The 14,227-nt window shown below is 41.5% G+C and overlaps 1 protein-coding gene across 1 annotated transcript in view; it reads left to right on the forward strand.

Moving 5' to 3' along the window:
- The window catches only part of lsm14ab (LSM14A mRNA processing body assembly factor b), a 41,559-nt gene that overhangs the window by 19,855 nt on the left and 7,477 nt on the right, over positions 1–14,227 (forward strand). The window contains exons 2-9 of the mRNA XM_078400693.1: positions 4,574–4,737; positions 6,001–6,133; positions 7,788–7,910; positions 8,616–8,780; positions 10,017–10,097; positions 11,844–12,014; positions 12,173–12,350; positions 13,451–13,697. Of these exons, the coding sequence (XP_078256819.1) occupies positions 4,574–4,737; positions 6,001–6,133; positions 7,788–7,910; positions 8,616–8,780; positions 10,017–10,097; positions 11,844–12,014; positions 12,173–12,350; positions 13,451–13,697 (1,262 nt within the window). The remainder of the gene's footprint in view (positions 1–4,573; positions 4,738–6,000; positions 6,134–7,787; positions 7,911–8,615; positions 8,781–10,016; positions 10,098–11,843; positions 12,015–12,172; positions 12,351–13,450; positions 13,698–14,227) is intronic.

Raw genomic sequence — 14,227 nt, forward strand, 5'->3', positions numbered from 1 at the left:
TTTTGAAAGATACCTAGGTGCATTTGTAGTTTAGTTTATTGTCACGTGTACAGTGAAAAGCTTTTGTTGCGTGCTAGTCAGTTAGTGGAATGACAATACATGATTACAATCGAGCCTTCCACAGTGTACGGATACATGATAAAGGGAATAATGTTTAGTGCAAGATATAGTCCAGTAAAGTCTGATTAAAGATAGTCCAACGGTCTCCAATGAGGTAGATAGTAGCTCAGGACTATTCTAGTTGTTGATGGAATGGTGCAGTTGTCTGAAAACAGCTGGGGAGAAATTTATATGTCAGCATTTCCCTTATGTTTCACATTTAAATAACGCTTGGCCTTACTGCTTTTCAACACATTTATCCATGTCCTACAATAATAAATGATGCTAGACACAGGCAGGTTGCCTTCTGAAGAATTTGGGTAGGCTTTTGCATCTGCTGGAGCTTAGAAACATGAGGGAGGAACTTGATTGAAATGCGTAGGTTACCAAAGAGTCTTGTCAGGATGAAAGTGGAGAGGATATTTGGTCTTATTGGAGCATCTGGAACAGGTCGTCACTGTTTAAAAATAAGGGCTTTGCCAGTTTGAGAGGCAAGAGTTTTTTGAACTGTCTTCCTCAAATGATACGGAAAGCCGAGTCTGATGATTTTTAAGGCAGAAAACAGTTATTGTGGATTGATAGGAAGGCAGAGTTGAGGTTTCACACAGATCAGCATGATCTTATTAAACAAGAAGAGGTACCAGGTGTCTAGATAATAATGTGTATTAACTATTCAAAGAAGCGAGGAAAAATCAGATAATTCTCAGACAGTGAGTTATTATCAATGTTAGGGTCATTATTGGGAAGAATTTTGGAAGACAGGATTGGGAGTGACAGACTCATTAAGGGTCATTGTTACAAGGTCAAGAACTTTAACATTGGCGCAACGGGAAGTGGGTGCTCAGATCTGGCAAGTATAGCTGCGTACTTGTAGCCGGCTCTGCCACTTCCCGCCTGGGTAAGCTTTTTGTGTTTTAAATTGATTAGCGTGTTTGTCTATTTGTTACAAGGTCAAGAACTTTAACATCATCAGCATGACTTTGTTACTGGAGGATGTTGGTGTTTTGGTGCATGAATCACATGGGTAGATGAATCACTAAAAGCTAGCAAGCAAGTCAAACGAGTAGTTAAGAAGGCAAAGAAAGGACTTTTGGCCGCAATTGCAAAAGGGTTGGAGTTTAAAAATAGCAAGGTTTTGTTGGAATTGTGCAGGGTGTTGCTGGGGCCTGGAATAATGCATACAAGTTGGTCTCCTTACGTGCAAAAGATATAATGACATTAGAGACAGAACAAAGAAGATTTGCCATGATAATTACTTGGAGGGGAGGGTTGTCCTACTAAGAGAGACCAAATAGTTTGGACCTGTATTCCTTGAAGTTCAGAAGAATGATAGGTGACCTTATTCAAACGTAAAAGATCCAAAGGGAGATTGACAGTCTAGATTTTGGAATGTTTTCACAAGTGGAAGAATATTAAACAAAGAGACAACACGACCGTTCTTTCACCAATTTTACCGTTATGTAAAAAATGTCTTCTTGCAGAAGGCGGTGAAATGTGATTCTCCGCTTGTTGGTGGTGTAAGTTAGAGAAATGTTAAGGTGGAGCTGGATAAATATTAAATAGGAAACAGAGGAGTATAGAGAAATGGCACAGAGAGGAGACGAAGCCAGCATAGATCAGCTGTGATCATATTAAATGACGGGACAAGCTTGAAGGGCCTGATAGCCTGCTTCTGTTATTTTCTTGTTCTTGTGATATTGTCTGATTGTTTTGATTGAAATAGTGCTGTTGTTGGAGTCTCTGTGAACTTTAGAAAGGCCTATGACTTGGTCCCACATGGAAGAATGTAGGAGTAAGAATCAATGGAGTGCAGGGCAGTTTGGCGAATTGGGTCTGAAATGGGTTTGATGATGGGAGGCAGAGAATGATGGTGTAGAATTGTTTTGTAATTGGAAGCCTGTAACTAGTGGTGTACCATAGGGATTGGTTGAGATCCTTATATATCTGGATGTGCATGTAGGAGTTATGATTGGTAAATAATGACACAAACACATGAAGATCCATGGTGTTGAGGAGGGTAGTCTTTGGCTGCAATATGAGATTCATTTTGCTAATATGGCCAGGGCTATAACAGGTGGAATTTAAGCTCAATATGTGAGCTGTGGAACAAATGAGTAAATTCATTTGGTAATGATCAAACTGGTTGGTCACAATGTCCAACAGCAATGTTGTGGGCCTAGGCTCTGTGTGAGCAAATGCTAACAGCCAGCTCCAGCTGCATAATGGACGCTCGTCTTCCCGAGTGTCCGTGGTGGTTCAGTTGTAACACTTCAGATTGTGCCAGAATGTTGTGTTCTATTCCCACTCCAGGTTTCCAAATCAGCGTTTGGTATTTAACAGAGGGAGAATGGTTCCATAAAAGATGCAAAAGATACAATGCACGTATTGCAAAAGTTTGAAAGATCGTACCACCAGATTCAGGAACAGCTTCTTTCCTTCTGTTATTAGACTGAACGGTCATCCCATAGGGTGTTCTTCTGATCTCCCAACCTGCCTCATTGCCAATCTTGGACTTTTTCTCTGTAACTGTAACACTGTAATGTTTTAACACTATATTAAGCACTCTTGTATTTTTCTCTTGTTGTATTCATGCATAGCATTATTTGATTTTACTACTTAGCATGCAAAGAAAAGCTTTTCACTGAATCCATGTGACAATAATGAACCAGTACTGTTACCAAGATGCAGCTTTTTGGATTAGAAGCTGAACCATGGACTGTATCAAATGATGTAAATTATCTTATGATATTTTTAGAAATTAAAGTAAATTAATCCTAATCCAAACTAAACCAGAATTTTAAGTTTGATTATTTTTTTAATCTCATTGTTGTCTGGAGGTTTACGTGCAAGTCAGGTGCAAGAGACAACTCGTTAAGTTAGTGTATTCTGTACAACTTGATATCCTGACAAGCATTTTATTAATGCAAGTTTATGCAAGTTAATGCTTTTCTAACTTTGATATAAATTGCATTAATCTATCACTAGTTTACTATTATTGCATATCATTCCATTCTGATACATCTTTGGCAACACAGCACTATTCAATGTACTTCATTATTCACAGTGTGCATGGCTATGGATCTTTATTTAATGCATAAACAGTGCCACCTGCTGCCTGTGCTTCAACAGTTCCATGGGTTGAACTTCATTCCATATAAACATCAGGATTAGAAGCAGCATTGGCCATGGCTACTTGGCCTGTCTGCTGCAGAATAAAATCTCTGTTATCCAATGATAACTTGAACTGCACGTTCCTGTCTGCCCACAGTAATCGTTCACCCCTTCCTTTTCAAGATTTTTTTCTTGTTTTCCTTAAAAAATACTCCTGGACTTTGCTTCCACTACCCTTTTGTGTTAGGACATTCCAAAATGACCCTCTGAGACAGAATACCACATTCCCTGTCTTAAATGTGCAGATTGTTTTTGTTTAAACAGTTAAGTCCTGATTCTTGTTTGTTTGATTCTCTTCACACGCAACTTTCATGTTCGTACTTTTTAGTCATGTCAACTCTCACTTTGCAAAACTCTAGCCTGGCCTGTTCAGCCTTTACCCATAAGACAACCTGCCCATTCCAGGTATTAATTAACCTAGTGAGTTTTCTCTGACTTTTTCCCAACATCTTTCTTTATGTAAGGAGTCCAACGCTGTTGCAACTTGTACTCAATGTAACCGACCCATAACCGCTCTACTTTTGTATTCAATTCCCGGTGCAATAAATTAGTATATGTTGCTTCCATCATTCTTCCCACCAAAACATAATTCTTCACAGTTCTCAGCATTGAATACCACGCCAACTTAAATCTATTGGGAACCTCCCTACTGTTTGATGTCTTCATGCTTCCAAGTTTTCTATCATCTGTACCAGTAGAGCCTGCACTGCGTCGCAGTCCAATTAATGTTTTGATTGATCCTTGGCCGGTGTCTGAAACTAGTTTGTTGGAGTCGCACTTGTAGTCTGAGACTGTTGGTCTTTCTTCCCTAAAGAACATGGATATGTTTTTATAACAATCTGACATCCTTGTCCCCTTGTTCTTTAACTGATACCAAATGTTCCTGTAGATATTTGAGTTCTTTATTCGTTCAGGGTTGTGGATCACTTTATCCTTTCATGCATAATTTTTGTTTTCCCCTCTCTCCCCATACACAGGAATCTACACTTCTCTCTTGATATACTGCAACCTGTTAGCAGAATATTTAAGTTTGGGGTATTGCTAAACATTTCTAAGTGTCAGTGTGTGGCTTTCCAATAAAGCTAACAATCAGCAACGTGTAGCCACTGCCTTTCCCTGCCAGATTCTCTGGACTCCATATAGTTTAGCCAAAGTCATCAGCATGATCAGAACTTGCTGTAGACAATTAAAGAATGTGTTATATTGATCCAAATTGCAATTTATCCAGATGTAATTTTATGTCAATTTTGTGCTTGAATGCTACACTGTGACTTGCTGTAATGTAAGTGCTTTTGTCTTGCAGTTCGCTCGTTTGGGACTGAGGATCGGCCTACGGACAGACCAATCCCACCACGTGATGAAGTGTTTGAGTACATCATATTTCGGGGCAGTGATATCAAAGACCTCACTGTCTGTGAGCCTCCAAAGCCACAGTGCTCTCTACCACAGGATCCTGCCATTGTTCAGGTGCGTTTAGATGCTTGGGTAAATGCAGCCGATGCACTGTAGATTGAGACCAGCAATCTCTTGTGTTTCTGAGATGCATTTGAAGAATGGTTGTCCAAGATCACCATTAAGGCACCTCTCAATAGCTGATGGTGATCATAGATGGAGGAAGTGATGCAAAGGATCAGCAGATTGATTCCGAGGATAGCAGTTTGGTCATAATTAATGCACTGGGCTTATTCTAAACTGGAGAGTAAGGGAGATATCGGTAGATACAAAATTTAATTCTGAAAAAGTGGGTGCAGAGGTCATGATTTCCCTCTATCTGAGGCAAGGAGATTGCAGTCTCAAAAATGTGTATTGTGTCCAGTAAGGATAGAAGTAAAAGATTTGTGCACCATGAGAGTGCTGCTTCTATATTTGCTTTCCTAGGTAGGATGGGTATTGATAGATTTTTATTTGATAAAGGAATTAAGCTATTTGGTGCAGGCAGGAGAATGGAGCATGGATAAAAGATTAGACATGATCTGGAGAAATGGCAGAGCAGGTACAAGTGGCCAAATGACATTTTGTGCGCTTGCCAGCCTCTGCCCTCTTATCTTCCAAACAAATCCTGGAACCAAAGTAAAGTTTTGTTAAGTTTCCTCCCTTTCATCCCCGCCTGATTTGAATACACCTTGATGTGCCATGGTCTGGATGTCAATTTGCTTTCAGGACTATTTTTAGATTTCCCTCCATCGATTTCTGTTCAATATACTTCACAAAAGTGGGCTTTTTAGCTCAACTGATTTGCATACCACATGGATCTACTCTGCCATGTTTCAATCTTGTTTCTTCTGAATTTCATTGGTTTAATGATGGCTTTTACTCATAGCATTAGACATGATCAAATTAAAGCTTCTCTGCTATCTGATTCTATCTTGTTAAAACTGTCAGTGATCTTAGAACTTGATTACCACGAATCTGAAGAAGAGTCTCAACCTGAACGTCACCCATTCCTTCTCTCCTGAGATGCTGCCTGACCTGCTGAGTTACTCCAGCATTTTGTGAATAAATACCTTCGATTTGTACCAGCATCTGCAGTTATTGTCTTATATTAGATCTTGATTAGGTCACTCCCTCTGTCTTTTTTCTTGGAAAAGTATTGAGCAGTATTGCTTTTGAACTCTTGGCTTAACCTGCTAGTGGCTACTGGTTTAGATGGTGAAGTTGTATAGTAACTGACTTGGGATCGGTCTGGGACTGGTATTCAGCTCACAAACATATTTTCCTTTGTTTATGCAGTCTTCCCTTGGGTCGTCCTCAAACTCATCTTTTCAGTCAGTTGGCCCCTATCCACCATTCAGCAGAATGCCAGCATACAGCCAGTTTGGACCAAGCCCACTTGTGACACAGCAATACAATGCTGTGGGTGTTGGTAAGTGTTACTCTGTTTTCAAATAAAGATTAATCCAAATTAGAAGTGGTTATGAGCAATAGTCACTACTTCCTTCATCTGATATTAACATTGTCAACACCACCATTTGAGATATTGAGTGTGATCAAATGATGAACAAAATCTGAAGGCCCATATGCATGCCAGGAGAGACGGGAGAACCTACAGCACAGTGAGAAGAACAATTGAACTTGTTTATCTGTCAAAGCCACTAAACAGATGAACTAATTGTGGATTTTATTGGTGTTTTTAATGATTTATAATGTGCAGATAGATGTCAAGCCAGCCACAAAATAGTCTTGATCATACTCAAAAAGAATTACTGCCATAAAATATACTGTGTGAATGCCAGCTTGTTTATTTGCCTTGAAAGCACGTCTGATGCGTGTCTTGGGATTGAATGGGAAATGTAGCTTTTAATTCTTGATAATTAAAAACACAATTTCTCACCACTTCTATCACCCTACTCCCTCCTTCCCACCCAATCTATAGGCTCATCTCCCATCCCAGTGTCCCATATTTTCTTTTATCCTCTTCCCCCTGTCCCCTTTCACACATATTCCTCCCTCTGGCTTTACATTTCATTCCTCTCCCCTCTCCTTATCTGACATATTTTTGTCTCCCACCTGTACCCAGCTATCACTTGTCAAGCTTTGCCCCAGCCCACCTCAGTTTTCCAGCTTCCTCTACTCCCATCAGTCAGATGAAAGGTCCCGTCCTGAAACATTGTCTGCCCTTTCCCTCCACAGATACTGCCTCACCGCTGAGTTCCTCCAGCATTTAAGTAATACTTCCTCCAGCTTTTTTGCCTAATTAAAACACGCCACGGGTAGTATGTATTTCTACAGCATCATGACATCTATTATGTACATAGAAGACCCTTGTTGTGTATTTAATACCTTTATAGTTTCCAAGGAGAAACTTGGGGATTCATATTTGAATTATATGATCTGTTTTTTGCTGTAGCTTTGAATAAAGCTGCACCAAATCACTAGGATGGCAGTGTGCTATACCAGAATTACATGTGCATTTATCAAAACACCTGCCAGCACTCCCAAATGAATAGCCATTGCTCTCGTCATCTCTCTCCTTGCTCCCTGTGAAGCAGAGGCAGTCATGAAGCTATGGTTTGTCTCTGCCTCATGTTCACGTTCCTCCAAAGTATCCTTCTTGAATGAAGAGTTATTCTCAGAAACATTGAGGCCTTGTAGAATCTCAGTTCTAAAAATAAAACTATCCTCCACATGCTGCATACCAGTCTGGTTAAACAATCCCCTTTAGGTGATAGGTTTATTGCACCTACATTTTAATGTAGATGAGTTTCATTTTATTATGACCAGGAGCAGGATGCAGTTAGTTTTGTGCCGGTAACCTCGCCTTCCCAATGTGCGGGAGTAGTAACGTTCATAGATTCAAAACTGAGCATGATATTTTTGAATTTCTGACAATTTGGGATAAACTGTCCTTGAGTTTACATGTAACTGTGGAAAAGTAATTTTTTAACATTTGTTAAATAGCTTGTCTCATGTGGGTTATGTTTTGTTATTGTTGTTGATGGATGTTGATGTCTCGGGCAGGGCTGTATTCATAACTTTTAAAATTTTGACTTTCTCTCCTTGTTCCAAAAAACAAACAGGAGGCCCCTCGTCTTCTTTCAACAGCAACAAAACCAGCTTTGCATCACTTACACAGACCAGCTCTCTGGGTTCAACCATCAAACCCGACACAAGTTCGCTGAAATTGCAGTTAGCTTTTCAGGGTAAAGTCTTTCGCATTTTCAGTCATTCTTTCAAATCCATTGCTTTTAAGTCCATGCTTTCCCAAGCATAATTTAAAATTTAGAGTTGATTCAAAATCCTCAGTATTGCTCTGATGGGCCTGTCTGGATTTTTCTGCTTGCCCTCTAGAGTGGGACTTGACCCTGGATATGAATGATACCGGATGCTACCAGCTGACAATGATACCTCTTCTCAGCTGGTTAGAGCTCCCCAACTAAATTCTATTCCTAACAATCATTGGCAGAGAATTCCCTGCAATGGCTTCCCTTCACGCTTCACCAACTGCCTCTGTTAATGATGCTTACTTGAAAACAAGGAGCCATTTTAAACAACAGACCATCAGTTGATGGTGGATACAAGACGGAACTTGGACAACTCATTCTGATGCATGCATGCATCTCCATTAAGTTATTAAAGAAAGATCTGTTGAGTTTGGAGCTGCTCGTGCAGTTCATGAGCAAGCAGAGGACCAATGAAGATGCTAAAATCCAATATTGGTGTAGTTTTTTAAACCACCTTTCTTTCAGTGACCTTTAAGCTAATCCTCCAGTTAGCTGTTCTGCTTTTCCATTTGTATAAGAAAATAACTGCAGATGCTGGTACAAATCGATTGATATATTTGCACTCTGCAGCCTCGCTGCATCTTAATTTATTTTAAAATTAGTCATTTATGGATTATTTTTCAGGGCGATCGAGTCCAAAACTGGAGTCCTTAAGGAAAAGTCCAACAATGGAGCAGGCAGTGCAGACGCATACTTCGCAAGCACCTGTAGGTAGGAGGAGCCCTGTGCTAACTCGGCCTCTTCCATCAGTCCAGCATAAACCAGTGGATACTCATGATTCAAGGAAAGGTAAGAATGGAGACGATTCATGTTTACAGTCTGAACCAAACAGATGCTGGGTGTTTGCCTGTTGTCTAAAGGGGGATATACAAAGTTTTGATGTCACACTGATGTATTGCAACTCTACTTATTGTGTAGCTGGTGAGAATTTGCAACCTATCAATATCCCAGTGAGGATTTGTTCACCACCAATGGTGCTCAGACTTGTTGAAAATAGCTGCTCTTTCTTTCTGGCTTTCGATGTATCTCCCTTAGTGTCAGGAATTGTTTTAAGGCAGGCTGGAGTCCGGACTGCTCGGGCAAGTTTTATATATTGCTGAGATGATTACATTACCATGGTCTCGTTGGTCGCAGTAGGCCTCGACATAGCTATCACTGGTCGGGCCCATTCACATCCAGGAGTAGGGTGGGGAGGTCACTTTCCCTGGTGGGCAGAAGATCACCAGACCTGAAAGCAGATTTAAAAGAACTTTAAAATGAATTTTAAAGTAATTCTGACGGCAAATACTGAGTAGAACAATTGTAATAGCTGTAAGTGGATCTGCTGGGCATGACGCACAAATAGCCACCACGCTCCAGCACTGCCATTGTGCAGAATGAGCTATGTTCTGTTGCTTAGCATGTGTTCTTTGAAGTGTAAATATCGAGCACTTTTAATAGCTGTTTGCTATTTGTTGCAAATTGTTTTGGAAAGAAACTTGCAATTGTTTTTCACTACAATTCTTGAGGATAGAGACTTGTGACTCTTTATTGGAAGCAAAATAATTTCCCTCTGGCATCAGTAGCTCTGAATTCTTTGTAGACTGTGACATATCTAATGTCTAATTCTGTGGAATGTTCTGCCTCAGAAGGCAGTGGAGGCCAATTCTCTGAATGCTTTCAAGAGAGCTAGATAGAGCTCTTAAGGATAGTGGAGTCGGGGTATGGGGAGAAGGCAGGAACAGGGTACCGATTGAGAATGATCAGCCATGATCACATTGAATGGTGGTGCTAGCTTGATGGGCCGAATGGCCTACTCCTGCACCTATTGTCTACCTGCTGTCAGTATTCAGAGTTGTTCTTTGTTGCACTCATTTCCCACTCCCCCACAACCAAAGGTCTGATTTTAATGCTTTAACCATCATGTGTGGAATGTTCTGATAACAACACTTCATTAAGAGCTGAAGTGTTGGTGACAAGCAAGATTAGAAATGTCATGTTGTCGTTGCCAAGCACCATAATATATTGCATTTTTGTCTTAATTAGTTTTTGAATCACAGAAATGTCTGCGGCCAGAGAATGCTCACTTTAAGAATGAAAATCGGGAACCAAACAGGAGGCCATCAGGTACCTTACCTCACATGCGTAATAACGGGTTTTCTGTTCTGTGCAGCTCATGCACGGGTACAGTTGGAGATCAGTAAAACAGGGAATCGGATGGATATGCATGAAATAGAGAAATATGGATCACATACAAGCTGAGGAGATTTGTTTAACATGGCAACATCTTTGGTACAGACATTGTGGGCCAAAGGGCCGATTCCTGTGCTGTACTATATGTCCCATGATGCAGACACTAAATGGTGTCAACATTTGACTTCTGCGATTTATTTGTTTTGGAGCTTTTGCAAGTAATCGACTACAAGTCAGAGACTTTTTTTCCAGGTTGGAAATATCAAGTACCAGTGGGTAGAGGTTTAAGGCCAGAGGGAATGTTTAATGGAGATTTGTGACTTGGTTTTTTTTTACACAGAGTGCGGTAGGTGCCTGCAATACACTGCCAGGGATGTGGTAGAAGCAGATACGATAGCAGCATTTAAAAGGAATTTAGATAGACCATAAACAGGCAGTGATTAGTTGGATACACTACGTTCAGGCAGATAGGATTAATTTACATTGGCATCATGTTCAGCACACACTTGGTGGTCGGATAGGCCCGTTCCTTTAGTATTTAACGAAACAAGCCCTTCTTCCCACTGAGTCCACACCATCCTACACCAGGGACAATTAATTTTGTTTCTTACCGGAGCCGATTAACTTGCATACCTGTACACATTTGGAGTGTGGGAGGAAACCGGAGCACCAGGGGAAAACCCATGCAAACATATGGAGAACGTATAAACTCCGTACAGACAGCACCCATAATTGGGATCAAACCTGGGTCTCTGGCGTTGTAAGGCAGTAACTCTACCACTGCCCCACTGTGCCACTCCTTTGTGTGCTGTACTATTCTAAGTCTACTGTAATAACATGGTTCCTGTGGCATTGTAGTACCCAACATTCAAGATTCAACATGGTGTTGTGGTGTTACCCAGACCAAAGTATTGCCTGTCTAATAATAAAAAAGAGATTGCATTTTGAATGTTGTAACATTTTCTATTCAATTAACACTTAAAATGGTTCAAGAACATGAAGGATTATAGATATGAGCTATGGTAAAGATTTACTTAAGCAAGGAAGGAGATATCAAGAGGATTTGTTTGACTGGAGAATGGGCTTTGGGTAGGTGAGAGAGGCATGGTTAGGTAGCCCAGGGGTTCAAGCTTTACTTCATTTTGGTTGGAAGCCTTGTTTATTGGTGCAGACATAATATCTGCACTTGTCTATAAAATCTGTTATTCAGGAATCAACTTCTTAATGCTGTTTCATCAGCAGAGTAATTGCAGTTCTATCCTCTGCTGAGATTTGCCTGGTCACAGAGTGGCCTCCGCTCAGCATGGTCACTGAAGATAATTTGATTTTTACTTCAGTCTCAGATAGCTGCTTCTCTCCAGTGACGAGCAGCTCATCTACAAAATCAACCTCTCAGCCTGTCAATTGTGATTTTGTGAGATTTAATTGCAAATGTCACAGTCACACAGCTCAGAAACAAGCTCAACTCGTCCATGCCAACCAAGAAATCCAATCTAACATAGTCCCACCTGGTTCATCTAACCAGACTTGGTTCAAAAGGGTCACTTCTGTTGGGTACCGTTCATTTAAGCCTGGTCTGGCTGAGCTAGCGCTCTGGTCTGGTATTAGATGCTGTATCGGTTAGGGTGGTGATTTAGAGCTGACCTCTGATAGACTGACATTGCTTTTGCTTGCATCCAGGGGGCCAGAATGCCCGGCGAGGCCGTGGTGGAAGCCGAGGAAGGGGCAGGTTTGCTGTCAGACGGGACGGCCCAGTGAAGTTCGAGAAAGACTTTGACTTTGAGAGCGCAAATGCACAATTTCACAAAGAGGATATTGACAGGGAGTTCCAGAATAAACTGAAATTGAAAGGTAATATTCACTTTTTTATGTTTATTGGCTTTGGTTTTCTCAGAGGCAAGAGCTTCCATGCTCTTAATTCAACTGAGGTCAAGTGGCCATCTGATGGCATTGGTTCCACTGTTCCCCAGTACCTTCTGGTGTCCTACCATTCATGTTTTCCTCAATAGATGATAAGCAGCCAGATAAAACAGAGAAGGCAATAAATGGCGAAGATAAAGGAGACTCGGGGATTGAAACGCAGAACAGCGAAGGGAATGCTGACGAAGAAGACACTTCAGGACCGAAATGCTATTATGACAAAACCAAATCGTTTTTTGACAACATCTCTTGTGATAGTGCGACAAGGTACTTATTCTTTGCAGAATTCCTGGGGTTTTGTCTGTGTAATTCCATCTCCTCTAACCATAGTGTGTGTTGTGAGTAAATTAGTTTAAAAGGCATGTAAAGGGGCCCTTCGGCCCACTGAGTCCATGCCGACTATTGATCACCTGGTCACACTAGTTCTATGTTATCCCACTCTCTCATCCACTCCCTACATACCAGGGGGCAATTTGCAGAGGCCAAGTAACCTACTAACCAGCACATCTTTGGGATGTGGGAGGCAACTAGAGCACCCGGAGGAAACCCATGATACCCATGGTCACAGGGAGAACGTGCAATTCCACACAGACAGCACCCATGGTCAGGATTGAACCCGGGAAACATTTTGGCACAAGGATGCTCCCACAAACAACTACATGGTAACTTGGGCAGAAGGGTACGGAGAGGGAGGGAGTGAAAAATTATCTGCTGAATTACCACGTGGCGACAACACTGGTATCTGAGAGGTGCCTTGTTTCCAAGGACATGAATGGGACGGCCCAGTTGCATCGTCTCAGATTGAATTGCATGAACCAAGCTGACCATATCTCCCAGCAACGGGCGTCGTTGCTCAAACCCACATTTTAGGGCAGTGGTGGAGTTTGGCTGCTTGGATGGGAAACCTTAGTGGCTTAATTAATCCTTTAAGACTTGGGGACATAAGAAACTGCAAGTGGTGAAATCTTGGAGTAAAATACAAAGTGGTGGAGGGCCTTTCTGTCCCGTGCCTCCTTCAATGTCAGAGTTAGGTTTAGGTTTATTATTGTCACGTGTACTGAGGTACAGTGAAAAGCTTTGTTTAGCATGCTATCCAAACAGATCAGGTAAACTATACGTGATCCAAAATGTCACCCATCCTTTTTCTCCAGAAATGCTGCCTGACCCGCTGAGTTACTCCAGCACTTTGTGTCTATCTTGGTAGAAACCAGCATCTGTGGTTCGTTGTTTCTACAACTTCTCCAAAGTGGTCTGTGTTTCATGTGACGGCCAAGTAGAATCCAGGATCTGAAATGCCTTGTACATAATATTAGGAACAAGTGAAGACTTTTGCGTTCAGCGAGTAAGCTGTTTAACTCTCTCTGCAGTTACTATTCTTCCAGGGACCGGAGACCCACTTGGGCCGAGGAGAGGAGGATGAATGCGGAAACGTTTGGAATCCCCCTGCGTTCGATGCGTGGTCGAGGAGGTTACAGAGGCCGCGGTGGCTACGCATACAGGGGTGGGCGAGGCCGCGGGGGCAGAGGGAATTATGGCCCTCCCCGTGGAGGTTACCGTGGAGGATTTCGAGGCGGCCGCGGTGGAGACAGAGAGTTTTCAGACTTCGAATACAGGGTAACTCTTCCCAAAATGTAATCATGTATAAAACTGCCAGAGAATGAAATGCATCACTACAACATTTCCAAGCTTATTTCAGAATCATGTCATGCATTCTATATTTAATGTTTAGTGGCATATCATATTACATTGTTGCAGAGCCCTTCGGCGTGGCCCGTCATCCCAAGCACCCAGTTACACAAATCGTGTTTTACTTTAGTTTAGTTTACTTTAGTTTATTGTCATATGTACCGAGAAACAGTGAAAAGCTTTTGGTTGTAAGCTATGCAGTCACCTATTCTAATATTCCTATCACTTCCCCACAGATTACTGTCATGGAGTCATATAGCAAGGAAACTAGCTCTCTCGTCCAACTTGCCCATGTCGACCAAGATGACCCATCTAACCTATTTTCATTTGCCTGTGTTTGGCCTATATCCTTCTAAACCTCACCTATCCGTGTAAAATGTATTCTGCCACTCACCTGGCCAATTCATCCACCAATCCATATATCTTTGGATATGCAGTCACAGGGATGAAGTGCAAAG

The sequence above is a fragment of the Rhinoraja longicauda genome, chromosome 6, assembly GCF_053455715.1.
Source record: "Rhinoraja longicauda isolate Sanriku21f chromosome 6, sRhiLon1.1, whole genome shotgun sequence".
NCBI classification, from domain to species: domain Eukaryota; kingdom Metazoa; phylum Chordata; class Chondrichthyes; order Rajiformes; family Arhynchobatidae; genus Rhinoraja; species Rhinoraja longicauda.